This window comes from Diaphorina citri, unplaced genomic scaffold, assembly GCF_000475195.1.
Source record: "Diaphorina citri unplaced genomic scaffold, Diaci psyllid genome assembly version 1.1 scaffold8, whole genome shotgun sequence".
Lineage (NCBI taxonomy): Eukaryota > Metazoa > Arthropoda > Insecta > Hemiptera > Psyllidae > Diaphorina > Diaphorina citri.
This window is the reverse complement of record NW_007377447.1, coordinates 333,536-360,285: the sequence shown is the minus strand read 5'-3', so window position 1 is coordinate 360,285 and position 26,750 is coordinate 333,536. Positions and strand designations below refer to the sequence as shown.

Here is a 26,750-nt window from a genome sequence, read left to right as displayed (position 1 = left end):
GAGATTTGAAAAGCTTTCTTTTTAGCTTTCTTCTAGTAGCAAAAATAAAAAAAGAGCCATCTAAATTAGATCTGGATAAAAAGATGGACCACAAGTGTTTTATAACTCACCGGATGTGTCCTAGCGTTGGCATGCTTGCCTCCAATGTCCATGCCGCTGGTCTGGTCTGCCGTGGGATACGCCACAGTAGCCTCCCCCTCCACCCCATAGCCTGCCATACCTCCGAATGCGGCGGCGTACTGCTTCGGATCCCCCCATCCCCAGCCCCACTGTTGCCAATTGCTCCATTGGGCCCCTGCCGCCCCCCATCCGTTCATACCTGATGGCAACATTGCACATAAAAAAATATTGTAATTAATGAAATCAAATCATATTAAATTATAATTCTAATTTTATTGTTATTGGCAAAATTGTGCCTAATAAAGCGCCTATTACTGCCGGGGCCACGAAATGACTTTAAACTTCGTTTAAGTTTAACCCTCGCATTAAATAATCTAATTGGTTAATTTAAAAACATTCCAAAAAAATAGCCAATCAGATTGCTTAATCCGAGAGTTAAACTTAAACCGAGTTCAAACTCACTTTGTGGACCCAGACCTTAAGCAAGAGGGCCTAAAGGAAATAAATAAACAAAAGAACTTGGTGTTGCTTCTAAAAACTCCAAAAATTACTAAGAAAATCGGAGCACGGTGTTAGTGGTAACGTGCTTTGCTTGTCTGCATAACTTCATGGGTTCGATTCCCAGAGTCGACAAAAAAATTGTACTTGGGAAGTACAAGTATGGGAAGTAGGTATCTTCTCACTCATCTGATGAGGAACACTACAGGATGGACATGGACATGGACATATTAATATTACGAAATATACCCGCCTCTCTTTATAAAAGAACACTCAACAGTTTTGATAGTTTTTTTTTTGTTTTCATTTCTTCCACCCTGTAAAATTTTCTCAAGCCAGTTTTTTACAGTCACAAATAGTACTTTAGTAAAATATAAGTTTTTGGAAACAAACTTCAAAATCATCGTGTACGTGTTAACATTAGGGCAAGAGAAGATGATGTCCTAATAAAGCAGTTTTTTACAGTCACAAATAGTACTTTGGTAAAATATAAGTTTTTTAAACAACAAACTTCAAAATCATCGTTTACCTAGGTACTTGTTAACAATAGGGCAAGAGAAGATTATGCTAATAATGCGAAGGGAGGAAGAGGAGAAAGTGAATCCGGAAGTCTATCTCATACTGTTGGAACGAGAGAGACGCAAGCTTATGGAGAAATATCCTGATCACATTCTAGGTATTTCGTTATTTCCAAGTACATTTCCTCTTAAAACCTAAACCTAAATGAGTTATGTATGTATGTATGTATTAGGTAAAGAAATTTAAAGAGAGGAAATATTAAGGACAAACACAATACTCATATGTAGGCACAATAGGTAGCTCAAATAAGTACATAAATTTAAAATCTGCCATAGAACCTATGTAGTTCTTAGATGAAAGATTTTATTTTCAGATTCCTGTACGAGTAAGGAACAAAATAATCATACCGATATCTACAACACATTACTCAAAAGAGAAAGACTAAACGTGTTGCAGAAAATTTGTAAGTCTCATTTGTCCAAGCATAAAGCGCAAGAGCTAACGACACCAAAAGAGACATTTCAAAAATGTTCATGTTCAACACTTGCTAATGGCGAAGTAGACACGATTACTCAAAAGAGAAAGACTAAACGTGTTGCAGAAAATTTGTAAGTCTCATTTGTCCAAGCATAAAGCGCAAGAGCTAACAACACCAAAAGAGACATTTCAAAAATGTTCATGTTCAACACTTGCTAATGGCGAAGTAGACACGATTATTAAACAGAAACTTGAAATAACAGATAGACAAAGTAAAAGTTACCTGCACAAATTACAACACTTATTTGATGACATTTCCATGGACATGAATGAAAATACAAAGGAAATGAGCAGAAATATCTCGAAACAATCTTGTGCCACTCACATCAAAGAGCACGGTTCTCAAACTAACATGAAACCTACTCCTAAAGCAAGCGAGTCATCAAAAACTGTTGACCTTGTGGATTCAACAGTAACTACGCCCAGTATGAACGAGAACAACGTGAAATATTCCAAAATGCCGCGAGTCATCAAAAACTGTTGACCTTGTGGATTCAACAGTAACTACATCCAGTATGAACGAGAACAACGTGAAATATTCCAAAATGCCTAAGATAAAAACTCCAAAGTTTGGCGAGTCATCAAAAACTGTTGACCTTGTGGATTCAACAGTAACTACATCCAGTATGAACGAGAACAACGTGAAATATTCCAAAATGCCAAAGATAAAAACTCCATATAAGAACAAGAACACTCAAAATAAGCATCATTCAATAGGATAAGGAAAGTCGTGTGATGTTCACACCAGATTTCCAATAAAACATCTTCGATCTTACATCTTACATTTATCCTTCACTTTACATATGAGTTCTTCTTCGTACAATAAAATACACAATACTGGGGGACATTAATACGAGCCTGGAATTTCCCTTCAACTTATTGTTTCATTACAAATTTTCAACAGTAAATGTTTTCTTCAAATTAAGTTGATTCCAAAGGCAAGATAAACCTAGATCCTTGACAAATGGAGTGTGCCTCAAGGCTTGTGATGTGTTCCAATCCAAGGTTGAGTGCGAACCAAATGTCAGCCCAAAGCAATCTAGCCCAATCACCCCAGGGCTGATTGAGAGGCTGAGGAAAAACACCGACATAGCACACCTTCCTGTTAGATAGGAACCTCTGACTTGTGATACATTTTTGGGAATGGAAACTTTTTTTTCAAGTGAGAGGACCATTAGGATCCTTGACAAATGGAGTGTGCCTCAAGGCTTGTGATGTGTTCCAATCCAAGGTTGAGTGCGAACCAAATGTCAGCCCAAAGCAATCACCCCAGGGCTGATTGAGAGGCTGAGGAAAAACGCCGACATAGCACACCTTCCTGTTAGATAGGAACCTCCTCTGACTTGTGATACATTTTTGGGAATGGAAACTTTTTTTCAAGTGAGAGGACCATTAATTGAACTTCTTGAAAAGTTTACTTACCACATTTTCCAGTATCTCTGGTTTGGAGAGTCGCCTTTGCAGAGGTGGAGCTTCAGGTTCCTGATAGGCTTTGTTGGGCGACTGGGATGAAGATCGGGGTGGTTTCTCTCTTTCATTCGGCGCATCTTCTATCTCAGACTGTTCAGACTCTGAATCCTGTGAGAAGAAAAAAAAATCGATGGTATTTCAGAGGAAGGAACCTCCGTGGCCGAGAGGGTATCACACTAGGCTTGCACGCCGGAGGTCCCAGGTTCGATTCCCGGCGGGGTCGAAGTTTTTTCGGCTCTGTGCTTGGATTTCGGGGTGCACTCAGCCTCGTGAGAACAACAGACTAGGTACTTTTAATCAAGTAGGTAGTGCCATTACTTACCAATGTAAAAAAGATTATTGACATATGGAAATTGATTGCAAAGGAGGCACTTAGTAATAATAATAATAGACTCTTGAGTGGAAGGCAACCACTAGGCGAGGTTAACGCCTCAGGCGTTCTCTACCACCTAACCCTTAGAGATCCATTATTATGTGGTCAAATTCTCAAATAAATGAGGATAAAATTCCATACCTCGGCTGGGATCGAACTGAGAGTAATGCTGTGATATCCACAAAATTGAGAAAAAGCTCTACTTTATCACAAAGAATTCGAGATTAAAAACTGGATTCGAACTTACAAACTTGCTCTTCATTGGGTTCATAGGATCGAACGCTGTCTCCTGTTTGGCCTGCTGTTCTCTCACTTGTTTCTCCTTCTCCATCATGAGCTTCTTTTGTTTCTCCCGCTCCATCTTCTCCAGGCCCTCCCGAATCCAGGCCGGGAGCGTTTTCCTTTTGGCAGCGTCTGAAGGGAGGGAAATCAGAAACTTAAAGTTGACAGTTTTTACTCCAAGTCAGAGACAGACAATTTCTGTATATATGACTACATTTGGGGCTCCTTTCACTGATACCTAAGCATTAAGCCCTTATCAAATATGGGTGTACGAGTATTGATCCTCCTATAATAGAACAAAAAGAACTAGTTCCACCGAGAAGATTCCACCAAAGAGGAAAACTTCAAGGGAATTGGTTCTGGTTTTTTTTTTTTTTTTTTTTTTTTTTTAAAAAATTTAAAAAAAAAAAAACACTTTTTTTTCTCCTTCAAGGGAGAATTGGTTCAGTTTTTTTTTTTTTTTTTTTTTTTTTTTTTTTTTAAGACCAATTGAAAGAAAATACACCTCATCCTCTTACCTATCAGCAGGATCAGGTTTATCAGGGGATATCCCGACTCTCTTCCTCTGGAGTTCGGACGAAAGTTCTGTCTGAGAGTTTTATCTCCCCTTCCTCCACACTCGGTAGGATGACGAATGAAATGGGCGCGTTGGTTATGGTTTGCGATGGAAATCCCTGGTGGTAAGTAAAAATAATAATTTGATATTACTAAGGATGGCAGTGTGAAACGCTATAGAGAGATGGGTAAAAGAGAGAGTGAGTGGATCATGATGATTTGGGGTCGAGTGGATGGAAACACCATCACATGCCTACAGGCACACTCCATTTGGATGGGTTAGGTTTTTCCTAGCCCTTGGGATCAATTTAATTTTGAAGTTAACTAACTCGTCAGCATGCATGTAGGGTGAGTGTAGCACCTATGGTCAGGTTAAGGATTTTTTGCATGTTAAAAAAATCGTACCTGCTAGACCGTTATAGCTACAGAGTCCAGATGGCTGCCCTACATCCTTCATTTAGTTGTTGTAATTGGACGATTTTATTTTTTTATATTGGAACAGCCTTTTTTCATTTATGCTCATTTGTTTGCCAAAAAACAGGAATGTATCACCTATGGCCACCCATGGGGCACCTATGGTCACACAAGTGTTGCACCTATGGCCACCCCTAACAACCGTGTTATTTTGGTGATTAGATCTAGATAAAAAGATGGACCACAAGTGTTTTATAACTCACCGGATGTGTCCTAGCGTTGGCATGCTTGCCTCCAATGTCCATGCCGCTGGTCTGGTCTGCCGTGGGATACGCCACAGTAGCCTCCCCCTCCACCCCATAGCCTGCCATACCTCCGAATGCGGCGGCGTACTGCTTCGGATCCCCCCATCCCCAGCCCCACTGTTGCCAATTGCTCCATTGGGCCCCTGCCGCCCCCCATCCGTTCATACCTGATGGCAACATTGCGCATAAAAAAATATTGTAATTAATGAAATCAAATCATATTAAATTATAATTCTAATTTTATTGTTATTGGCAAAATTGTGCCTAATAAAGCGCCTATTACTGCCGGGGCCACGAAATGACTTTAAACTTCGTTTAAGTTTAACCCTCGCATTAAATAATCTAATTGGTTAATTTAAAAACATTCCAAAAAAATAGCCAATCAGATTGCTTAATCCGAGAGTTAAACTTAAACCGAGTTCAAACTCACTTTGTGGACCCAGACCTTAAGCAAGAGGGCCTAAAGGAAATAAATAAACAAAAGAACTTGGTGTTGCTTCTAAAAACTCCAAAAATTACTGTTTATGTATGTAGAATGAAAATCATAGCCCACCTGATCAAGTTAAAAATCTGCCAGTCATATACCTCACTATTTTTAGTAGGACTGTGCTTAGGTACCCGTTTTTTTTGCCTCTGTGCTTACTATTGAGGGCCTAAAGGAAATAAATAAACAAAAGAACTTGGTGTTGCTTCTAAAAACTCCAAAAATTACTAAGAAAATCGGAGCACGGTGTTCGTGGTAACGTGCTTGTCTGCATAACTTCATGGGTTCGATTCCCAGAGTCGACAAAAAAAAATTGTACTTGGGAAGTACAAGTATGGGAAGTAGGTATCTTCTCAATCATCTGATGAGGATTCCCAGAGTCGACAAAAAAATTGTACTTGGGAAGTACAAGTATGGGAAGTAGGTATCTTCTCACTCATCTGATGAGGAACACTACAGGATGGACATGGACATGGACATATTAATATTACGAAATATACCCGCCTCTCTTTATAAAAGAACACTCAACAGTTTTGATAGTTTTTTTTTGTTTTCATTTCTTCCATTATTTGTTAGGTTTATATTAGACATCCTATGTATTAACATTATTCTTACCGTTTTTATTATTATTGGATACTAGGTATTCCTAGTATCCATCCAATACCTAGTATCCAATAATAATAAAAACGGTAAGAATAATGAAATTTCTTGACCCCGCCGGGAATCGAACCCGGGTCTCCCGCGTGCAAGGCGAGCGCAGTGACCACTACGCCATGGGAGCTGACTGCCTGTCTTTATAAAAGAACACTCAACAGTTTTGATAGTTTTTATGGACATGGACATATTAATATTACGAAATATACCCGCCTCTCTTTATAAAAGAACACTCAACAGTTTTGATAGTTTTTTTTTTGTTTTCATTTCTTCCACCCTGTAAAATTTTCTCAAGCCAGTTTTTTACAGTCACAAATAGTACTTTAGTAAAATATAAGTTTTTGGAAACAAACTTCAAAATCATCGTGTACGTGTTAACATTAGGGCAAGAGAAGATGATGTCCTAATAAAGCAGTTTTTTACAGTCACAAATAGTACTTTGGTAAAATATAAGTTTTTTAAACAACAAACTTCAAAATCATCGTTTACCTAGGACAAATAGTACTTTGGTAAAATATAAGTTTTTTAAACAACAAACTTCAAAATCATCGTTTACCTACTTGTTAACAATAGGGCAAGAGACAAGAGAAGATTATGCTAATAATGCGAAGGGAGGAAGAGGAGAAAGTGAATCCGGAAGTCTATCTCATACTGTTGGAACGAGAGAGACGCAAGCTTATGGAGAAATATCCTGATCACATTCTAGGTATTTCGTTATTTCCAAGTACATTTCCTCTTAAAACCTAAACCTAAATGAGTTATGTATGTATGTATGTATTAGGTAAAGAAATTCAAAGAGAGGAAATATTAGGGACAAACACAATACTCATATGTAGGCACAATAGGTAGCTCAAATAGGTAAGTACGTAAATTTAAAATCTGCTATAGAACCTACATATATGTAGTTCTTAGATGAAAGATTTTATTTTCAGATTCCTGTACGAGTAAGGAACAAATACAAATAGTACTTTGGTAAAATATAAGTTTTTTAAACAACAAACTTCAAAATCATCGTTTACCTACTTGTTAACAATAGGGCAAGAGACAAGAGAAGATTATGCTAATAATGCGAAGGGAGGAAGAGGAGAAAGTGAATCCGGAAGTCTATCTCATACTGTTGGAACGAGAGAGACGCAAGCTTATGGAGAAATATCCTGATCACATTCTAGGTATTTCGTTATTTCCAAGTACATTTCCTCTTAAAACCTAAACCTAAATGAGTTATGTGTGTATGTAGACTGTTCATTTCAAAACATACATGAACCATACATCAATGTAGGTGTGGGCAGGGAGTTCTGTCCAACACTGATAGATTATAACCCTACACTGTCCTAACCTCTCTGCCAGCTTGGTAGCTTTCAGTGATGTCATAGAACTCTGGCTTTCAAGATAATTAGGATTAGGAATAATAATCAAAAGAAAACTTACATGATTAGATGGAATGCCAATGAGATTTAACAATCACTAGAAATGTTTTATTCAAGGTGCAGCAGCTCTGCATTGAAAGATTGAAACTGCATTGCTACAGCTGTAGTGTGTAGTGGTCCTTTGGGTTATTTTGACTCACTGGTGAACGACCTCAGTCGTGGTATCGGCTTCTCTAGGTTGTTGGTGAATTTCACCAGGTGAAAGATGAATCCACTATTCTTCTAAAAATAAGATCTATTTCCGATTTCCTTCAAAAGGATCAAAAATACGAAATAAATATAAAATTACAAAACCGGAAAAATCTTCGAGGTTTTCGATTTCGAAGATTTCGAACTTCTTTAACCACCCCTGTATACGTGGAAAATAGTGGGAACTCTGAGTGTGAGTTTGAACGTAGATGTGGCCCTGTCCTACAAGCAGAATATCTATTTTACAGGTGAGAATAATATGATAAAGTACAGAAAGGGGGATACATTCCTTATTTATTGTTTAGAACTTGAACTCGCAACAGAGTTGTCAGTGTAATTTGCTTGTTAAAATATCATTTTTACTTTCTATTTTTCTAAATGGAACTACTTGAAGTTTTGCTGAAATTTATCACTGAGATTTGAAAGGGGGATACATTCCTTATTTATTGTTTAGAACTTGAACTCGCAACAGAGTTGTCAGTGTAATTTGCTTGTTAAAATATCATTTTTTTCTAAATGGAACTACTTGAAGTTTTGCTGAAATTTATCACTGAGATTTGGCCACAGTAGTAAGCACAGCAGTGTTTTGAGATATGTTTGTTTGTATGTATGTAGGTAGGCAATGAAAACTATGAAAATTCTTTCTGACACAAATCTCACTGTCTCCCCATAGAATCCTGCAAGTCCAGCCTATACAAGCTGAACGTATTCGAAGAAGACCTCCCTCTAGAAGAGCTCGGCAATTTCCAAGTGCAAAGTCTAACCAAGACCTGCCTCATCAACAATACAATCTACCATTGGAGTGAAGACGATGATATTATATCTCTCGAGACCTACGACATAGAGAGGCGAGAGTTCACGCTACGCTGGTCTAAACATCGCGACAGAGTTGTCAGTGTAATTTGCTTGTTAAAATATCATTTTTTTTTCTAAATGGAACTACTTGAAGTTTTGATGAAATTTATCACTGAGATTTGAGCACAGTAGTAAGCACAGCAGTGTTTTGAGATATGTTTGTATGTATGTATGTAGGTAGGCAATGAAAACTATGAAAATTCTTTCTGACACAAACCTCACTGTCTCCCCATAGAATCCTGCAAGTCCAGCCTATACAAGCTGAACGTATTCGAAGAAGACCTCCCTCTAGAAGAGCTCGGCAATTTCCAAGTGCAAAGTCTAACCAAGACCTGCCTCATCAACAATACAATCTACCATTGGAGTGAAGACGATGATATTATATCTCTCGAGACCTACGACATAGAGAGGCGAGAGTTCACGCTACGCTGGTCTAAACATCGCGATGAATTTGACGAGAAAATTCACCTGAATCGAACGTCGGGCTGTTTTACCATGCTGCACTATGATTGAGACTTGGCACGTACGCAGCACGACCGTCCTTTCCTTTAGTACTTAACATTCCTCTGAGTGATGTGTTTTAAACACAACAACTCATACCGCACCAAGTCAGGGATTACGAACGGAGATTGAAGGTATACCTATGATTGAGACTTGGCACGTACGCAGCACGACCGTCCTTTCCTTTAGTACTTAACATTCCTCTGAGTGATGTGTTTTAAACACAACTCATACCGTACCAAGTCAGGGATTACGAACGGAGATTGAAGGTATACTTACGGTTGTCTAGATGTTGGGAACACATATTAGGTGTATTTTTCCTTCGGAACGTAAGTTTTTCAGTGTTCCTTTGACCTTCGATGGTCTGGAATGAACCATCTTGGATTTCCCATAGTTCAGTACAGGCGCTATCGCGCCTCCGGAAATGAGTCTCAGAAGAGGGGAAATCGTCTCAGTTTCCTTTTAAAAACTACTCTCTCTTGGTGCTGAGACAGCCTTCCATCTACACGGACGTGAATCAACAGTGACGATGCGCTTCGGAACATAAGTTTTTCAGTGTTCCTTTGACCTTCGATGGTCTGGAATGAACCATCTTGGATTTCCAATAGTTCAGTACAGGCGCTATCGCGCCTCCGGAAATGAGTCTCAGAAGAGGGGAGATCGTCTCAGTTTCCTTTTAAAAACTACTCTCTTTTGGTGCTGAGACAGCTTTCCATCTACACGGACGTGAATCAACAGTGACGATGCAGTCTTGTACCACCTCTTGCTCAATCCAGATATCCAGTAGGTAATGAACTCCGCTCACTCCAGTAGGTAATAGAAATAATCCTAGTCACTTCTTTAGTTCTTAGATTACACAATGGTGATGCAAGAGCACTTGGGTAGGTTCTTTTACGTAGTCCTAGAATAGAAAATTTTATTGTAGGTAGTTGAATTTCCAATTTATAAGTATTATAGGTAGGTACTTAGTCATCAACTCACTCCAGTAGGTAATAGAAATAATCCTAGTCACTTCTTTAGTTCTTAGATTACACAATGGTGATGAAAGAGCACTTGGGTAGGTTTTTTTACGTAGTCCTAGACTAGAAAATTTTATTGTAGGTAGTTGAATTTCCAATTTATAAGTATTATAGGTAGGTACTTAGTCATCAATTTTCCCTTCGTCTTTTACGTAGTCCTAGACTAGAAAATTTTATTGTAGGTAGTTGAATTTCCAATTTATAAGTATTATAGGTAGGTACTTAGTCATCAGTTTTCTCTTCGTTCTTGTTTAGATTTCGAATTTTAAAGTCAATATTTCTCTCTTTCTCTTTAACTTCCTTTCAATTTCCTGTTACCTTCTTTAAAAGTTCTTTTTCCTTTATAATTTCGATCTACTTTCAAACTGTTGAGATATAGGGACTACATGTCCTAATTCAACAGTCGAAATAAAGCACTAATATCTACTTAATTCTGTCGGGGTTGTCTTTTTTAGGTCACTAGAAAGCCATTTGCTATAAAATACATATAAAAACTCATTTGATATATCTATTTAATATTATGTTTATCTTTATACCTACCTTCCAATGATGATTTTATTTGAAAACAAACAATGATGGGTCATCAATCTGGAGATTTCCGGAACTGATGCTAAGGAGTTCAAACTTTCAGCGTTTTCCATCAAACCCAACATCACTTCCACCACCGTTCTGTCAACATAACACCGATGAGAGTTGACTTTTCTAAAGGCCCACTCTGAGGACTGAGGCTTAGAAGGCCACTGCCCCAAGGGATAAGTTAAGCTTATAAAAGGAGTTCAAACTTTCAGCGTTTTCCATCAAACCCAACATCACTTCCACCACCGTTCTGTCAACATAACACCGATGAGAGTTGACTTCAAGAATTGGGTTAACTCCATACACTAAAGGCCTACTCTGTGGACTGAGGCTTAGAAGGCCACTGCCCCAAGGGATGAGTTAAGCTTATAAGAATCTGACTTCAAGAACGTGAACGCATGACTTCGTTATCTTCCATCACTTCAAATCCTTATCGCCTGTGTTTTCGACTGCTGCTATAGCTGCGGGATCGTGACCGCTTGTGTTTTTTCGATTTGGACGACTTGGTCTGAGGTGACACCTGAGGCTTAGAAGGCCACTGCCCCAAGGGATGAGTTAAGCTTATACGAATCTGACTTCAAGAACGTGAACGCATGACTTCGTTATCTTCCATCACTTCAAATCCTTATCGCCTGTGTTTTCTACTGCTGCTATAGCTGCGGGATCGTGACCGCTTGTGTTTTTTCGACTTGGACGACTTGGTCTGCGGTGACATCGAATATCTACTTCGTTTCCTCGGCGTCCTGTCGGAATCCGAATCATAATCGTACTTCTTCGACTTCTTGTGTTTCTTAGATCGATCTGACCGATGTGATCTCTCCGAACCATGATACCGATCTTCCGAACTCTCACTTCGGTAACGTTTCTTACTTCGATAGCTATCTCGGCTAGACTCCCGATATCTAGACTCGACACTATCTCTTCTAGACCGACTCGAGTCTCGTTTACTTTTCTTTTTCTTTCGTTTCCGCTCCGTGCTTCCACTTCTGTCTCGACTGGGTGACCGACGCGAAGAAGAGACATATTTGGTTTCCTCACGACTATAACTCCTCTCTCGTCTTTTGTCTCGACTCACACTCCTATCTCGACTTACACTCCGATGTCTCTTGTCCCGACTTGCTACTTACATAAATATGATAAATTAATTAACTATTAAACATATCCTGTTCCTAAAGAAAGAAGAATATAAAGATACCATGATTGATTGTATAGTGATCTAGGTAATTAAAATTTAGGTAGCAAAAGTTGGATCATATCAAATCAATAGAACCAACTAAGCTTTTTGAATACTTTCTTTCGTTTCCGCTCCGTGCTTCCACTTCTGTCTCGACTGGGTGACCGACGCGAAGAAGAGACATATTTGGTTTCCTCACGACTAAAACTCCTCTCTCGTCTTTTGTCTCGACTCACACTCCTATCTCGACTTACACTCCGATGTCTCTTATCTCTACTGATTTTCTTCTCTCTACTCACACTACGTTTCTCACGACTGTAACTTCTCTTCCTCCTATCCCTGCCACTATCTTCCTCTGGACTCTTCACTTTCCTACCCTTCTCCTCATCACTATAACTATCACTACGCGACTTGGTATGTTTTTTACTGTAACTGTCACTACGCGACTTATGCTCCTCCTACCCCTGCCACTATCTTCCTCTGGACTCTTCACTTTCCTACCCTTCTCCTCATCACTATAACTATCACTACGCGACTTGTTGTACCACCTAACCCTTAGAGATCCATTATTATGTGGTCAAATTCTCAAATAAATGAGGATAAAATTCCATACCTCGGCTGGGATCGAACTGAGAGTAATGCTATGATATCCACAAAATTGTGTATCACAAAGAATTTGAGATTAATAATAATAGACTCTTGAGTGGAAGGCAACCACTAGGCGAGGTTAACGCCTTAGGCGTTCTCTACCACCTAACCCTTAGAGATCCATTATTATGTGGTCAAATTCTCAAATAAATGTGGATAAAATTCCATACCTCGGCTGGGATCGAACTGAGAGTAATGCTGTGATATCCACAAAATTGTGAAAAAGCTCTGCTTTATCACAAAGAATTTGAGATTAAAAACTGTTCTGTGCTTGGATTTCGGGGTGCACTCAGCCTCGTGAGAACAACAGACTAGGTACTTTTAATCAAGTAGGTAGTGCCATTACTTACCAGTGTAAAAAAGATTATTGACATATGGAAATTGATTGCAAAGGAGGCACTTAGTAATAATAATAATAGACTCTTGAGTGGAAGGCAACCACTAGGCGAGGTTAGCGCCTCAGGCGTTCTCTACGACCCTTAGAGATCCATTATTATGTGGTCAAATTCTCAAATAAATGAGGATAAAACTCCATACCTCGGCTGGGATCGAACTGAGAGTAATGCTGTGATATCCACAAAATTGAGAAAAAGCTCTACTTTATCACAAAGAATTCAGAGATGGGTAGAGAGTGAGTGGATCATGATTTGGGGTCGAGTGGATTGGAACACATCACATGCCTTCAGGCACACTCCATTTGTGAAGGGTCTAGGTTTTCCTAGCCCATGGGATCAATTTATTTTGAAGTTAACTAATCAGTCCATGAATAAGACAGATCCTAACTTTCTATAACAATAGACATTTTAAGAGGAGCGCTCTGAACCGCCAAGTCAGAAAAGGAACCAGAAAAAAGTATACCTAGTTTATTTTTCTTTCTAAAACTTGAGAGAATCAATTTTTTTCCCCACAAGACCTATTCTTAGCTAACTTTGTGGGCTACTTGAGATTTGAAAAGCTTTCTTTTTAGCTTTCTTCTAGTAGCAAAAATAAAAAAAGAGCCATCTAAATTAGATCTGGAATCAATTTTTTCCCCCACAAGACCTATTCTTAGCTAACTTTGTGGGCTACTTGAGATTTGAAAAGCTTTCTTTTTAGCTTTCTTCTTGTAGCAAAAATAAAAAAAAAGAGCCATCTAAATTAGATCTAACTGAAATTGGGAGAGATAGTTTTCTTTAAATGCCTACAATAAGTGGGTGTTTTATTCATTACCTATAAATGTTTGCTTTTAGGGTTTGTTACTTTTGGTTTACATCCTAGCACCTGGCAATAAAGGTACTTGTATTGTATTCATTCTGTTCTTTTTTTTCTTGTTATGAAGTTTGATCCTTCTATTAAGGGTTCTTCTGTTATGAAGTTTGAATTAGGTACACTTTTTTCTGTACCTACCTACAAACATCAATTACTTACTGTTATGGCCTTTCTCCATCCCAATTGCATTTTTTATACCACTGTTGGTTACAAATGAAATGCATCCACTCAATGCACTAACTAGGGACTTCATTGCATCCACTGAATGTGCTAACTAGGGACTTTCTGTACCTACCTACAAACATCAATTACTTACTGTTATGGCCTTTCTCCATCCCAATTGCATTTTTTATACCACTGTTGGTTACAAATCAAATGCATCCACTCAATGCACTAACTAGGGACTTCATTGCATCCACTGAATGTGCTAACTAGGGACTGCATAATCTGAGTGCAGGCCAAGTTCCAGTAAGCACAGCAGTGTATTTTCATTACAACAAACATACATACCATCTTCGTTGCTCATATTCTGGTACATCATTGGATTGAACCATTGGCCTCCTTGGGCAAACTGTTCACTGCCGCCTTTTCCTGACCACATGATGCTGAAATTACAAAATAAATACCTATTAATTTGACATTATTGCTTACTGTTAAATGTTTTTACTTTCCTTGAGTATCAATGTAGTCGCCTCTTTCTTCTTTTTCCTATAGGAAGGAAAGTAATGTAATCAGGTCAAATTTTTGATGGTCAGTTTATAATAGTATTCTTATTAATTTACTGAATACCTCTAGATGTCGTACAGTGAAACCTATTAATTTACTGAATACCTCTAGATGTCATACAGTGAAACTTGTTTTTGTGCTATTTTTAGTCATCTTTGAATAGTGAACACCTATTTAGCAACTGAGAGTGTCTGCTATTTGGAGCTATCACTATAATGCTTAACCTCTTGAAATGCTTAGAGACTGTTAATTTCAAAACTGTTTTTGTGCTATTTTTAGTCATCTTTGAATAGTGAACACCTATTCAGCAGCTGAGAGTGTCTGCTATTTGGAGCTACCACTGTAATGCTTAACCTCTTGAAATGCTTAGAGACTGTTCATTTCAAAACATACATGAACCATACATCAATGTAGGTGTGGGCAGGGAGTTCTGTCCAACACTGATAGATTATAACCCTTCACTGTCCTAACCTCTCTGCCAGCTTGGTAGCTTTCAGTGATGTCATAGAACTCTGGCTTTCAAGATGATTAGGAAACTACTTACTCTTGAGAAAATGTGTGAAATTCCAGACTCTGTGGTTGGGCATCAAGTCATTCCTATAGGTATGTAATAGTAGTTTTTATCTTGATTTATGGTGTCTACTTCAATATGAGTGTTTCTATGCAGTAGAGAGAGAGAGAGACATAAGGAGTAGGAGGGGAGAGAAACATAGATTAACTCATTTCTTCACAAAATTTCTATTCCTTCAGCCATACATTTGATTTTCATCTTAATAATCAAAAGAAAACTTACATGATTAGATGGAATGCCAATGAGATTTAACAATCACTAGAAATGTTTTATTCAAGGTGCAGCAACTCTGCATTGAAAGATTGAAACTGCATTGCTACCAGCTGTAGTGTGTAGTGGTCCTTTGGGTTATCAAAAGAAAACTTACATGATTAGATGGAATGCCAATGAGATTTAACAATCACTAGAAATGTTTTATTCAAGGTGCAGCAGCTCTGCAATCTCTGCATTGAAAGATTGAAACTGCATTGCTAATTGCTACAGCTGTAGTGTGTAGTGGTCCTTTGGGTTATTTTGACTTTTTTGACTCACTGGTGAACGACCTCAGTCGCGGTATCGGCTTCTCTAGGTTGTTGGTGAATTTCACCAGGTGAAAGATGAATCCAGTATTCTTCTAAAAATAAGATCTATTTCCGATTTCCTTCAAAAGGATCAAAAATACGAAATAAAATTACAAAACCGGAAAAATCTTCGAGGTTTTCGAACTTCTTTTGGCCATTTCCATTTTCCTTTTTCCTTTTCCATTTCTCTTTAAATGTTGCCAAACGACTCTTATTTCCATGGAGGTATTTGAGCTCCTTGCTTATTTCGGTATTTTAAAAGTTATGCTCTACAGTTAACAGTTATGCTCGAAATTAAATTGAACTGAAATGAAGTGAATCTTCTCTTTCCATTCTTGGAGACTGTTCAAAAATAGTACATAAGCATGCTCAAAGGCTGGAAAAAAAGTTAAACATTTGCACTGTAGACCTGGGGAATAAATACAATATTGAACTTTACTTCGTTCGATCAGTTATGCTCTTCCCTTGGAGACTGTTCAAAAATAGTACATAAGCATGCTCAAAGGCTGGAAAAAAGTTAAACATTTGCACTGTAGACCTGGGGAATAAATAAAATATTGAACTTTACTTCGTTCGATCAGTTATGCTCTTCCCTTAGTTTGATCTGGCAACACCGTACTGATGAGAAGCTAGCTATTGCTTATAAAAATATCAACCATTGCTTGCTATACTCACACATATAAATATTTTTTTTTTTTGCCCGCGATATTTTCAAATTTCCCATTCCCAGTTTTATGTACTCACACATATAAATATTTTTTTTTCGCCCGCGATATTTTCAAATTTCCCAGTTTTATGCATTTTGAAACTTATTCTGTGATTTGTGATAGTGATCCAGAAAGCAGACTAGACTTCTAGAGCCCAGACTCTAGTTCCAGTCCTCAGAGCCTGACGGCTAGGTGTAGGGTTGATTGGTAGATTTGGCTATCGGGCAGTTTTCTCAAAATCCAATAAGAAGATTGAATTACATCTTACATCAAGTCCAACAACCCCATCCTAGAAATGTCTGATAAGGATATAACACTTATTGTTGATGGGGTCCCATTCCAGTATAACAAGGAACTCCTGATCAGATCTAGTCAGTACTTTAGTGCAATGTTCAGTGATCACTTTGCTGAGAAGGACAAGTCAGTGGTCCATATACAGGTAAAATATTCTGTGTCTTCCTTTTTTTCTACACCCCATCAACGAAGCATTGGTGAATTGATTGAAATTTACTCTCATAGTTATCAAAATGATCAGATCTAGTCAGTACTTTAGTGCAATGTTCAGTGATCACTTTGCTGAGAAGGACAAGTCAGTGGTCCATATACAGGTAAAATAATCTGTCTTCCTTTTTTCTACACCCCATCAACGAAGCCTTGGTGAATTGATTGAAATTTACTTTCATATTTATCAAAGATTAGGTTGCAGGTAAAAGGAGGGTACTTGTGCAGAAGTCACATCCATGGAATATTGCTACCAAAGGAACTGGCACAAACGAGCAGTGACCAGTGTTATTATAGGGTTAGGTTAAACGCAAGAAGGAGTTTTCACAATTAGAGCAGTGATTAGTGTTATTATAGGGTTATCTTAAAAACAAAAAGGAGCTTTTCTTTTCCACGGATGTGACTTCTGCATAATTATTAACAGGTATGCTTGATAAGATTCAAAGGTCATTTATTTTTCACTGACAAGCCCATTTCTTTGAAAACCACAGCTCTAGAGAAACCTTCTCACCCAAACAATTTTATTAAACCATTCCAACTATTACATTTTACCTCCCAAAGAATGGAAGAACGGGTCTTTTACGACCAGAGAAATCGTCGTTTGTTCTCTACTACAAGCAGACCAACAGGGTTCCTACAGGGTAATATTGGCTGGACACAACTTACCTGGTTGGGCTCTATGTACCTGGCCCGGCTTATCATCATCATCATCTTCGCTATCATCACTATCTTCCTTCTGAGCCACCAGTCTCTCTAGGGTTCCTACAGGGTAATATTGGCTGGACACAACTTACCTGGTTGGGCTCTATGTACCTGGCCCGGCTTATCATCATCATCATCATCATCATCTTCGCTATCATCACTATCTTCCTTCTGAGCCACTAGTCGCTCGTGTTCTTCCTGAGCTTGAATCTTAAGCTCGATCTCTCGCTCTACTCGCGAGAACTCGCGTTTCCTTTGATTCAGTTTATCCTGGAAACAATCATTAGTGTAACATGCTTTGCTAAAGATTTAGACGAGGATTCAGCTCCAAGTTGATTGTGCTTCTGATTGAATGAATAAACAAATGAAAACTATACCTACCTGAAAAAAGAAAGTCAGCCTAGTTTGGAGGGTAGCGCGTCTACCTTCTAAGCGCTAGGTCGTGGGTTCGCTTCACGCTAGCCGAAAGTCAGCCTAGTTTGGAGGGTAGCGCGTCTACCTTCTAAGCGCTAGGTCGTGGGTTCGCTTCACGCTAGCCAACTTTATCCTAAACAAATAAGGCTTCCTCCTATCCTGTCTTCCTAAAAAATTGAAATCAACCAATCAGATTGATTAATCCAATTAGTTTAACATTAACTTGGTCTCAGTTTGTGGTCCAGGCCATATATTTTAAAAAGTAGGTACATTTATTTATTGCAGTAGGAGAAACGTCTGCATAAGGGACAAACAAAATCTTGCTGCCAACAGTCAAAGCGCAGTTCGGCTACATAATATAACTAGTCAATTCAGGAGCGAGGTAGCGCTCCGCCCCGCCAAGTCAAGGAAATTAACCAATCAGATTGATTAATCCAATTAGTTTAACATTAACTTGGTCTCAGTTTGTGGTCCAGGCCATATATTTTAATAAGTACTTAGGTACATTTATTTATTGCAGTAGGAGAAACGTCTGCATAAGGAACAAACAAAATCTTGCTGCCAACAGTCAAAGCGCAGTTCGGCTACATAATATTACTAGTCAATTCAGGAGCGAGGTAGCGCTCCGCCCCGCCAAGTCAAGAAGATTAACATTCTTATTTATCAATACAAGGGAGATAGTAACTTACTCTCAGTGCGTCTTCAGTCTCATAAGCTGACTGTAGTTGCTGACTAGGTTCTGCTTCAGCCTCCTCCTCTGATGCGCTGGACTCTGTATCGCTGTCATCATAGATCCCCAGACCTAGAAGTAACGTAATGCAATCCCCGTGATAGTCTGCCTATGGGAAACTCATGGCTACACGAACCCCCAGGACTAGCCCTTTAGATTGACGAGTCCTCATTTAGCCCTATAACGCGGTAGGAAAGGAAGTCCCTTCAATTCAGTCAGTAACAGTCTCATGTTAAGAAACTTCGAGCGTTCAAGCAAGCTCAGATGCAACAAAAAGTTAACATGAGATTGTAGAGTGGGAGTACATCAGTATGTCACACCCCTAAACTATCGATGGCTAGACGAAAAATTTCAGCAAATTTACATTTTATTGACCAATTTACAATAGGTACCTATAACAAAAATCTTACGGTGCATAAAGCTAAAGCCTTGGATATCGTGATTTTTATAAGAAAATATCCAAAGAGTAATTTTTGACATAGATAAAAGTGCAATCCTCAGATGTAGTCCGTATGTACCCAAAGTTAGTCTCATGTTAAGAAACTTCGAGCGTTCAAGCAAGCTCAGATGCAACAAAAAGTTAACATGAGATTGCAGAGTGGGAGTATATCAGTTAGTATGTCACGCCCCCAAATCGATGTCTAGACGAAAAATTTCAGCAAAATTACATTTTATTGACCAATTTACAATAGGTACCTATAGCAAAAATCTTACGGTACATAAAGCTAAAGCCTTGGATATCGTGATTTTTATAAGAAAATATCCAAAGAGTAATTTTTGACATAGAAAAATCTTACGGTACATAGAGTCTCATGTTAAGAAACTTCGAGCGTTCAAGCAAGCTCAGATGCAACAAAAAGTTAACATGAGATTGCAGAGTGGGAGTATATCAGTATGTCACGCCCCCAAACTATCGATGGCTAGACGAAAAATTTCAGCAAAATTACATTTTATTGACCAATTTACAATAGGTACCTATAACAAAAATCTTACGGTACATAAAGCTAAAGCCTTGGATATCGTGATTTTTATAAGAAAATATCCAAAGAGTAATTTTTGATAAAAGTGCAATCCTCAGATGTAGTCCGTATATACCCAAAGTTATTACAAGTTACAATAATGATCCAAATTAGAACGTAAAGTTAGCCCAGTCCGGTCTAATCCTACGCTCTATCGAAGTCAAACTAAGCTAAAGCCTTGGATATCGTGATTTTTATAAGAAAATATCCAAAGAGTAATTTTTGATAAAAGTGCAATCCTCAGATGTAGTCCGTATGTACCCAAAGTTATTACAAGTTACAATAATGATCCAAATTAGAACGTAAAGTTAGACCAGTCCGGTCTAATCCTACGCTCTATCGAAGTCAAAATAGATATTTTTCAAGTGTAAAATGGATCTTAGATGAGGACCGATTTGGCTTAGCAGCACAAGAGGGGAGTGATCGTGAAAAAGGTGCGAAATGAACAGACGAGTGAACTTACCCAGGTTTCCTTTTTCTGATTGAGACTGCCGGGGTCTTTGTTGGGTTTGGTGTTGAGCTAAGGTACGTATAAGGCAACAAAGTTAGTTTATTTTATGAAAAGACAACGAGAGCTCATTTCACAAACGGGCTGAAACTCATATTAGAAATGAATAAAGGGGGGGATTAGAGAACATGATGGTAGACATTGTGATGTTCAACACCAACTTACCAGTGGATTCTAAACCTGTTGTAAATAAAGGTGCAAGATTATTCAAATGCTTGATTGAAGTCTCGATCACTTTGTGAAGCTCCATTTTAACCATTAGGTTGTACGGAAAACAAATACTATTTCACTTTTGTTGAAGTAGTATCCGTTGTGTTCGTTTTCCATTCTAAACCTGTTGTAAATAAAGGTGCAAGATTATTCAAATGCTTGATTGAAGACTCGGTCACTTTGTGAAGCTCCATTTTAACCATTAGGTTGTATGGAAAACAAATACTACTTCACTTTTGTTGAAGTAGTATCCGTTGTGTTCGTTTTCCTTACTCTTTTCCATTTGTTTTCCAGTTTCCATTCGTAGTAGGTATTCGTTTTCCACACAACCAAATAGTTAAGATTATTCAATTGGAAACACAAGGTAGATTTTTTTATAGGGAACAAAAATACAACATGTAGAATATTTTCCAGTTTCCATTCGTAGTAGGTATTCGTTTTCCACACAACCAAATAGTTAAGATTATTCAATTGGAAACACAAGGTAGATTTTTCATAGGGAACAAAAATACAACATGTAGAATTGAGTTAAGCGTGCCGGGAGGCGCGCGAACGTCAGGAGTTCCAAGCGTCGCGCACCGCCAAGCCTGTAGAATACGACACAGTTCAATCAAGCATGACTTCATGTTGAGTTATGTATGTATGTATTAGGTAAAGAAATTTAAAGAGAGGAAATATTAAGGACAAACACAATACTCATATGTAGGCACAATAGGTAGCTCAAATAAGTACATAAATTTAAAATCTGCCATAGAACCTATGTAGTTCTTAGATGAAAGATTTTATTTTCAGATTCCTGTACGAGTAAGGAACAAAACTTTCCATTCTTGGAGACTGTTCAAAAATAGTACATAAGCATGCTCAAAGGCTGGAAAAAAGTTAAACATTTGCACTGTAGACCTGGGAAATAAATACAATATTGAACTTTACTTCGTTCGATCAGTTATGCTCTTCTCTTAGTTTGATCTGGCAACACCGTACTGATGAGAAGCTGGCTATTGCTTATAAAAATATCAACCATTGCTTGCTATACTCACACATATAAATATGATTTTTTTTTTGCCCGCGATCTTTTCAAATTTCCCAGTTTTATGCATTTTGAACTTTTTCTGTGATTTGTGATAGTGATCCAGAAAGCAGACTAGACTTCTAGAGCCCAGACTCTAGTTCCAGTCCTCAGAGCCTGACGGCTGACGGCTAGGTGTAGGGTTGATTGGTAGATTTGGCTATCGGGCAGTTTTCTCAAAATCCAATAAGAAGATTGAATTACATTGCTGATATTGATGATAGCACAGTTGTCAATTGTTTCCCTCGAAGTATAACTCAGTGTAGTGGAGGTCTCAACAAGAGACTCTGCATCATGGATTGGGTGTTCAGCGATGATGTGTCCCCTAGCACATTTCTCATTAAAAACGTGGAGGATTGCTGATATTGATGATAGCACAGTTGTCAATTGTTTCCCTCGAAGTATAACTCAGTGTAGTGGAGGTCTCAACAAGAGACTCTGCATCATAGATTGGGTGTTCAGCGATGATGTGTCCCCTAGCACATTTCTCATTAAAAACGTGGAGGATTCCAAGCATAACATGGATATCTTCAACTTTATGAATGAATATCTGAGTACGGCTTGTGTTAATGTGCTGAAATTTACCCTAGTCAATAGTAAGACGTTGTTTACGCCCGACGCTGTCCATGGTACAATACCCATGTGGATTCTAAGCTATGCTCTGGAGAATTGCCAGGGAATGTTGCTTAGTCATGAAGAGTACTATAGCGCCATCGCACCACAACACATTGCACCGCACGCCAAACAGTCAGTAAGTTTTCTTGATGTCTAAAGTACGTTTGCAAAATGGGCGGCTCTTACCCCCCTAAGTGAACGGTCTATAAGTCTATGTATAACAAATCAGCACATCTTCCCTAGTTCTCCTGTTGTTGAAGAGTAGTTTCAGTGATCACTTTGCTGAGAAGGACAAGTCAGTGGTCCATATACAGGTAAAATATTCTGTGTCTTCCTTTTTTCTACACCCCATCAATGAAGCATTGGTGAATTGATTAAATTTACTCTCATAGTCAGTAAGTTTTCTTGATGTCTAAAGTACGTTTGCAAAATGGGCGGCTCTTACCCCCCTAAGTGAACGGTCTATAAGTCTATGTATAATAAATCAGCACATCTTTCCTAGTTCTCCTGTTGTTGAAGAGTAGTCGCAGAAGTCAGTGGAATATTGCTACCAAAGGAACTGGCACAAACGAGCAGTGACCAGTGACCAGTGTTATTATAGGGTTAGGTTAAACGCAAGAAGGAGTTTTCACAATTAGAGCAGTGATTAGTGTTATTTTAAGGTTATGTTAAAAACAAAAAGGAGCTTTTCTTTTCCACGGATGTGACTTCTGCATAATTACCCAAAGGAGTTTTGTCAAGTTTTCTATCAATTGAATCTGTTGACAAATTTAATATGACCTAGCTCTGCTACTTCTTTGGCAATGGAATAATTATTAACAGTAAGTCTATGTATAACAAATCAGCACATCTTCCCTAGTTCTCCTGTTGTTGAAGAGTAGTTTCTCCTCCTCTTCTTTTACGACATAATTTTTATGCATTATGTCCTTCCAAATTACAAAAATATTCCCAGCATAAATAAAATTATTCAACTTAAGGGCTTCCAATAAAGAACAATCACCACAAACTCCTATATTTCCAGGTTAAAACAACCAAGAAGAAACGAAAACAACAGGAACTTATCCTCGACATGATAGACAAGCAATACAAATTCGTTCAGTACTACTATCTGCTTCTCAATGAAGGGCAGCTGTTTGAAAAGGGGACAGATGAGTTTCTAAGAACAATGCTGGAGACTGTAAGAGCTAAACTGAAGCAGTTGGAGCCTGACTATCTTCAAGCCATGGAGACAGAACAGTTTTCTTCTAGTGAAAATCTAGGTATGATCCTGTACCTATTTCTGTTTGAAAAGGGACCTGCGTTCACCCCCCCCCCCTTGTATTATCCAAACGCTTAGGGCCTAGAATCCTAGATGAATATCAGGCAGTTCAGTGGGACAAAACCTCAGCTTGTAGGTTGGCTTAGAAGCACAATTTTAAACTTCGACTAAGTAAGTTTGGATTATGTATGAGTAAAAATACTTAAATTTGAATTTACTTGGCACATGATGAAATGCACAGAGAAGCTGGGTAATACAATATGTTAGCTACTTATCGGATAGCTTATTGGAAGTAGTATAAAATGTGCTTTATCTTTTAACTCTTTTAAGGTTGGTGGTTAGTACACTAACCACTTATTCCAATGAAAAAGGGTATAGACAAATGCACAGAGAAGCTGGGTAATACAATATGTAGCTACTTATCGGATAGCTTATTGGAAGTAGTATAAAATGTGCTTTAATCTATGATCTCAGCAGATGAACTAGGCATCAAAACTTTGCATATCCAAGCAAGCACACTGGCCCAATGGGAATTTAATAAAGTCATTCATCTTTTAACTCTTTTAAGGTTGGTGGTTAGTACACTAACCACTTATTCCAATGAAAAAGGAAGGGTATAGAGTTCAATCAGTAGTAACCTATGCCAAATATTAATTCCTGATCACTTCCAGAGGCTCCTACCATTCACTCCGTACCAATGGACAATTGGATAGTCAAAAGTGACGTTTCCAAACACTATGGGATCCGTTGCTTCAAGAAACTTCAACCTTTGCTTGACGAAATCGATAAAAACGAATACAAGTGTGATTACTATGTGATTCAACGGGCTGTTTCCGATCAGTTCCTCATTCACGGCAAACAGTTTAAAATATACAAGTTCTTTCTGGTAGTAAATGTGGGACCCCCGGAAATTCTACCATTCAAACTGTGCTACTTTCTCATTAATCAACGCAAAGAGAAGGAATGTATTTACGAACTTGGTAAGTGGTAGGGGTTAAACCAACTGGAAATACGAGAAAAAAGCCAACTTTAGATATTACAAAACAGAATAGGTATCAAGCCTTTGTTAGGTTTCTAGATAAATTTTAGATAAAAATTTGACCAAAAAAGAACTGCAAATTCTTGCACATTTACTTTGTACCTCTTTTGTTTACTTTGTACATGGGTGTTACCTCTTTTCCTTTTCAGAAAAGTACCAGCATGTTTGGACACCACATATGTTTGAAACTTATCTTTCATCAGTTCATAAACACGGACTCTGGACAAGGTGTATTCACCCTCAAATGTTGGAATCCATTGTGAAAACAATGTCACTCAATAAGCAGTTCCTTGGATCCGTTGCTTCAAGAAACTTCAACCTTTGCTTGACGAAATCGATAAAAACGAATACAAGTGTGATTACTATGTGATTCAACGGGCCGTTTCTGATCAGTTCCTCATTCACGGCAAACAGTTTAAAATATACAAGTTCTTTCTGGTAGTAAATGTGGAACCCCCGGAAATTCTACCATTCAAACTGTGCTACTTTCTCATTAATCAACGCAAAGAGAAGGAATGTATTTATGAACTTGGTAAGTGGTACTTAGGGGTTAAACCAACTGGAAATACAAGAAAAAAGCCAACTTTAGATATTACGAAACAGAATAGGTATCAAGCCTTTGTTAGGTTTCTAGATAAATTTTAAATAAATATTTGACCAATAAAGAACTGCAAATTCTTGCACATTTACTTTGTACCTCTTTTGTTTACTTTGTACATGGGTGTTAAGTACCTCTTTTCCTTTTCAGAAAAGTACCAGCATGTTTGGACACCACATATGTTTGAAACTTATCTTTCATCAGTTCATAAACACGGACTCTGGACAAGGTGTATCCACCCTCAAATGTTGGAATCCATTGTGAAAACAATGTCACTCAATAAGCAGTTCCTCGTACAGAGGGATAAATCTTTAGAACTTGTACGTACAACTTTCATTTTGGACTCCACACTGAAACCTTGGCTGATCAACATCAAGTCAAATACAAATAAATTTGCACGACTACCAGGAAGTGAACATATCATTTCCAAAATGTACAAATATATTCTTGCTAAATTGGGTCTGAAAAACTGATGGGTCAAACATAAATGCATTGAAAAATTGAAATGAACTTGGCTAGTTTAATTGGGTCTGAAAAACTGATGGGTCAAACATAAATGCATTGAAAAATTGAAATGAACTTGGCTAGTTTATGTATGTAGAATGAAAATCATGGCCCACCTGATCAAGTTAAAAATCTGCCAGTCATATACCTCACTATTTTTAGTAGGACTGTACTTAGGTACCTATCTTTTTGCCTCTGTGCTTACTATCCCGATACAAACTCACGCAGTAAGCCCCAGCCTATGTTTGGTAAGACCCACCCTATGAGAGTAAATATGGGTTTTTGACGTCAATGCTGGTGTTTTATTTATTTTATGAGTACCAGTAGGTAGTACATGATTAGGGTGACCATAATTTTTTTGGCCCAAAGCGGGACGCAGTCCTTTTTGGACGAGAGGGGGGGGTGAGGTACAAACATATTTTATACCCACTTAACTTTGTAAAAGAAGTTAGATAGGTACCTATGTTAAGCTTACTATCGGAACATTCAAAGCATCCCATTACTCACCAGACATGTCTGCTTTCCCCGCTGTTTCCTCTTCCTTACTATCCAGTTCCATGTCCATAGGTGCCTCTCCCTTCTCTCCTTCATCCTCTTGTTTCTCTTCCTTCTTCTCTGGAGGTGGAGGAGGTGGGGGTGCAAGAACATTCATTTGATCCACGGTGGGAAATGTTTCCTTCATTTGAATCCATTGTTGAGCTAGAGATGCCCAGTCCACTGAAATTGGGAGAGATAGTTTTCTTTAAATGCCTACAATAAGTGGGTGTTTTATTCATTACCTATAAATGTTTGCTTTTAGGGTTTCTGTTACTTTTGGTTTACATCCTAGCACCTGGCAATAAAGGTACTTGTATTGTATTCATTGTTCTTTTTTTTCCTTCGAAATGTTTCCTTCATTTGAATCCATTGCTGAGCTAGAGATGCCCAGTCCACTGAAATTGGGAGAGATAGTTTTCTTTAAATGCCTACTATTCAAGTGGGTGTTTTATTGATTACCTATACTTAAATGTTTGCTTTTAGGGTTTCTGTTACTTTTGGTTTACATCCTAGCACCCGGCAATAAAGGTACTTGTATTGTATTCATTCTATTTTTACCCAAAGATCTTTCTATTAAGGGTTCTTCTGTTATGAAGTTTGAATTAGGTACACTTTTTTCTGTACCTACCTACAAACA

General features: G+C 38.2%; 4 protein-coding genes and 3 long non-coding RNA genes across 7 annotated transcripts; 2 read left to right on the top strand and 5 right to left on the bottom strand.

Moving 5' to 3' along the window:
• Positions 1-8,906: 8,906 nt before the first annotated feature.
• LOC113465679 lies at positions 8,907-9,706 on the bottom strand. The gene is made up of 2 exons (XR_003390306.1): positions 9,324-9,706; positions 8,907-9,185 (listed from the first exon to the last, which is right to left on the bottom strand). It is a non-coding gene; the product is annotated as an uncharacterized LOC113465679 (long non-coding RNA).
• A 10-nt stretch (positions 9,707-9,716) lies between these two features.
• LOC113465684 lies at positions 9,717-10,321 on the top strand. Its single transcript, XR_003390311.1, has 2 exons — positions 9,717-9,996; positions 10,173-10,321. It is a non-coding gene; the product is annotated as an uncharacterized LOC113465684 (long non-coding RNA).
• Positions 10,322-11,302: 981 nt separating this feature from the next.
• LOC103504888 lies at positions 11,303-12,487 on the bottom strand. The gene is made up of 2 exons (XM_026820403.1): positions 12,233-12,487; positions 11,303-11,897 (listed from the first exon to the last, which is right to left on the bottom strand). Exon 2 carries the CDS (start codon positions 11,799-11,801, stop codon positions 11,391-11,393), a length of 411 nt encoding a protein of 136 aa, XP_026676204.1. The 5' UTR covers positions 11,802-11,897; positions 12,233-12,487; the 3' UTR covers positions 11,303-11,390.
• Positions 11,404-14,449, bottom strand: LOC108254661 (serine/arginine-rich splicing factor 4-like). Its single transcript, XM_017449937.1, has 2 exons — positions 14,359-14,449; positions 11,404-11,897 (listed from the first exon to the last, which is right to left on the bottom strand). Exons 1-2 carry the CDS (start codon positions 14,447-14,449, stop codon positions 11,404-11,406), a joined length of 585 nt encoding a protein of 194 aa, XP_017305426.1.
• Positions 14,367-15,497, bottom strand: LOC113465681. The gene is made up of 2 exons (XR_003390308.1): positions 15,368-15,497; positions 14,367-14,453 (listed from the first exon to the last, which is right to left on the bottom strand). It is a non-coding gene; the product is annotated as an uncharacterized LOC113465681 (long non-coding RNA).
• A 1,957-nt stretch (positions 15,498-17,454) lies between these two features.
• Positions 17,455-20,545, bottom strand: LOC108254658 (nuclear polyadenylated RNA-binding protein 3). The gene is made up of 5 exons (XM_017449931.1): positions 20,452-20,545; positions 18,719-18,831; positions 17,708-17,885; positions 17,580-17,675; positions 17,455-17,465 (listed from the first exon to the last, which is right to left on the bottom strand). The coding sequence occupies exons 1-5, from the start codon at positions 20,543-20,545 to the stop codon at positions 17,455-17,457; spliced, it is 492 nt and encodes a 163-aa protein (XP_017305420.1).
• Positions 20,546-21,878: 1,333 nt separating this feature from the next.
• Positions 21,879-25,591, top strand: LOC103505013. The gene is made up of 5 exons (XM_026820293.1): positions 21,879-22,313; positions 23,199-23,436; positions 24,107-24,216; positions 24,808-25,006; positions 25,223-25,591. Exons 1-5 carry the CDS (start codon positions 21,879-21,881, stop codon positions 25,543-25,545), a joined length of 1,305 nt encoding a protein of 434 aa, XP_026676094.1. The 3' UTR covers positions 25,546-25,591.
• The last annotated feature ends 1,159 nt before the right edge of the window (positions 25,592-26,750 follow it).